We start from the raw sequence: 2,926 nt of genomic DNA, 5'->3' as shown, positions 1-2,926 counted from the left end.
GGTGGCTGAACTGCCTTACGTCTGAGCCCTTAGTGCACTGTAGCCCACTGTACAATAGCACAGAGAAACTGTTGGGCGCTTATTTTTACTTTTTATGCTAGAGGTAGGGTCCTGCTGTATTGTTCACGCTAGAGTGCAGTGGTGTGGTCATAGCTCACTGCAGCCTTGAGCTCTTGGGATCAAACCGTCCACCTGCCTCAGCCATCTGAGTGGCTAAGATAGCAGGCATGCGCCACCACAGCTGGTTAATTTTTTTTTTCTCGTAGAGATGGGGTGTTACTGTGTTGCCCAGGTTGATTTTAAAGCCTGACCTCCGGTGATTTCTCCTGTCTCAACCCCTCAAAGTGTTGGGACTATAGGCGTGTGTTGCTGTGCCCAGCTTAAGAGAACTTAAACAGATGTACTCAAAATGTACTTGCTCACAATCTGGTTGTGGGGTGTATCCCCAAGGCCTATTCTTATGCTTGCATTTTGTACGTAGGCTGGTATCTAGCTTGACAGAATGTGCAAGAGGGCCACTTGGTGATGTAGATGGCATAATCCCCCTTCTAGCCTTCATGCTGCATGTGTGGAATCACTTCTCTAGCATCTCCAGGAGGGCAGGGCCAGCGGCAGGGGCCAGGCCTGAGGCGCAGTAATGGCGTGTGTCCATTCCAGGGGTCACCAGTCGTTGGCACACCAAGAAGCTACCCCGCAAGACTCACCGAGGGCTGCGCAAGGTTGCCTGCATTGGGGCATGGCATCCTGCCCGTGTGGCCTTCTCTGTGGCGAGGGCTGGGCAGAAAGGCTACCATCACCGCACTGAGATCAACAAGAAGGTGAGAGCTGAGGGTGGTTCCTGGGAGGAAAAGACAACCCCGTGATGGGAGTGGGGTTCTTCTGTCAGCACGGCCCATTGGCTGTAGAGCTCAGCATCACGTCGACTTCAGGGACTCGTGTCTCATGGGTCACTTCTGCTCTTGGGTGCCAGGATTTATAAGGTGCCACCCTCAGATGGCTCTGGTGAGGCTTCCCATGACTCGGAATAGGATCTTGTCTCTGCTCCTCGCTTCAGGGAGGTTGTTGAGGCCTCCATACTGCTGTTGCACCTTGGGATCTAGTTTTCAGGCTACTTACAGGCCTCTTGCCCTTCGGGTTTGTCATTCCCCATCACCCAGATCAAGGTCCCAGCTGCCATCCTGAAGTGCAGGCCAGTCCCCAGCATGTCGGGGTTAGTTGTTCCTTGTAATTGTCTGGACCGTGGCAAGGCTGCTCTGGTCTCCTGGGCTGGCTTTCTGCCCCACACCTTTCCCAGTGTCCAGCTCCTGTCTTTCTTGTTTAGATCTATAAGATCGGCCAGGGCTACTTTATCAAGGATGGCAAGTTGATCAAGAACAACGCTTCCACTGACTATGACTTATCTGACAAGAGTGTCAACCCTCTGGTAAGGAAGGCGATCTGATCTGTTGCCTGGACCTGTGCACAGTTGCCCCTTCATTTTGCCTTGTGAATCCACTCAGGACTTTGGGCGTAGGGGACTTGGTGCCTTTTGGGCCAGGCTTATCTGAGGAGCTGCCTGTAGGATCATTATAGGGTCATTGGGGGCTGAATGTTTCATAAATGGTGTGTCACTGGAGCCTGTGGGATGGGGCTGTTCAGTGATGAGGCCTGGAATGAGCGCTGGCACAGCGCCCGAGTCAGACTGCGGAACCATTCCTTGCTGCCTTCCTTCTGAGAAAAGCCCTGTGCAGGTGTGGCTGGGGTGGTGGGTGGGAGCTGGATGGCCTGTAGTCCCTCGTGCTTGATTGGGGCTAACCCAATGACGTGGCTTTCCAGGGTGGCTTTGTCCACTATGGTGAAGTGACCAATGACTTCGTCATGCTGAAAGGCTGCGTGGTGGGGACCAAGAAGCGAGTGCTCACCCTGCGCAAGGTGAGGTGCCCTCTTCCTGCTGGGTCGGGTGGCTTTCCCATGGAGAGGATCAGGAGACCTCAGACTGACCTCAGCGGGCGAGTTCAAAGGAGAGGGTGTCGGCATGTCCTTGAACACCAGCTGTGAAGTCCTGGACGAGAAGGCACCCAGTCTAGCCTTGTGGGGCTGCTGTTTGTTTCTGTTGGTTGTTGACTTGTCCTGGCAATCGTGGGAAGACTCGGCTTTAGGACGTTGAACTGTCTCTAACGTCCCCACGGGCTAATGAACTGGGATGGTGCTGAAGGAAGCCTGGCTCTTCCTCACCCTGAGTATCGTCCCCTCTTGGCCCACAGTCCTTGCTGGTGCAGACCAAACGGCGTGCTCTGGAGAAGATTGACCTTAAGTTCATCGATACCACCTCTAAGTTTGGCCATGGCCGCTTCCAGACCGTGGAGGAGAAGAAGGCATTCATGGTGAGCTCTTCTCCCTGGGTGTGGCTCTCTGCTGCCAGCATCCTGCTTTTGGTGTTGGTGTTGCAGAAGGAAGCAACTGGGCTGGCTCCTGGGGTATGGGGTCTCTTGAGCCCTTGGAACTGGCCCAGAGTTCTGGGCTTCTCCGGAGTGTGGGTGTCCTTCCCCCATCTATCTCTGACCTTACCTGCATCTCCACAGGGACCACTCAAGAAAGACCGAATTGCAAAGGAAGAAGGAGCTTAATGCCAGGAACAGACTGTGCAGCTGGTGGAATCTCAATAAAGGTTGTTTTCCAATAATACCTGCCTCTGACTTTTTCTCCATGGAAGTACCAGGACTGGGGAGGTGGATGGTGGCCTGTGTAGCCTGTGCCCAAGGCTGTCCTCTCCATTTCTACATGCGGTTTGGTCTGCTCTTTGACCTCCCACTTGTGTGCCCCGATCCCTGTGCCTGGAGAGAGACAAAGGCTGACCCTGGGTCTATCCCTGAGCTGTTGACAGCCAGTCTGGGGCAGTAGGCTCTGTGCAAATGTTTGTCACCAGGGCGAGGCAGCTAGATCTTTG

General features: G+C 54.1%; 1 protein-coding gene across 1 annotated transcript in view; it reads left to right on the top strand.

Annotated features, from left to right (window-relative positions):
* Positions 1-2,662, top strand: part of RPL3 (ribosomal protein L3) — a 6,952-nt gene extending 4,290 nt beyond the window's left edge. The window contains exons 6-10 of the mRNA XM_008064903.2: positions 658-818; positions 1,322-1,423; positions 1,816-1,911; positions 2,244-2,363; positions 2,562-2,662. Of these exons, the coding sequence (XP_008063094.1) occupies positions 658-818; positions 1,322-1,423; positions 1,816-1,911; positions 2,244-2,363; positions 2,562-2,606 (524 nt within the window). The 3' untranslated portion in view covers positions 2,607-2,662. The remainder of the gene's footprint in view (positions 1-657; positions 819-1,321; positions 1,424-1,815; positions 1,912-2,243; positions 2,364-2,561) is intronic.
* Positions 2,663-2,926: the final 264 nt, after the last annotated feature.

The sequence above is a fragment of the Carlito syrichta genome, unplaced genomic scaffold (assembly GCF_000164805.1).
Source record: "Carlito syrichta isolate Samal-C Ts95f unplaced genomic scaffold, Tarsius_syrichta-2.0.1 Scaffold308101, whole genome shotgun sequence".
Taxonomy (NCBI): Eukaryota; Metazoa; Chordata; class Mammalia; order Primates; family Tarsiidae; genus Carlito; species Carlito syrichta.
Note: the sequence above shows the minus strand (reverse complement) of the source record. Positions and strands in the feature narration are given on the sequence as shown.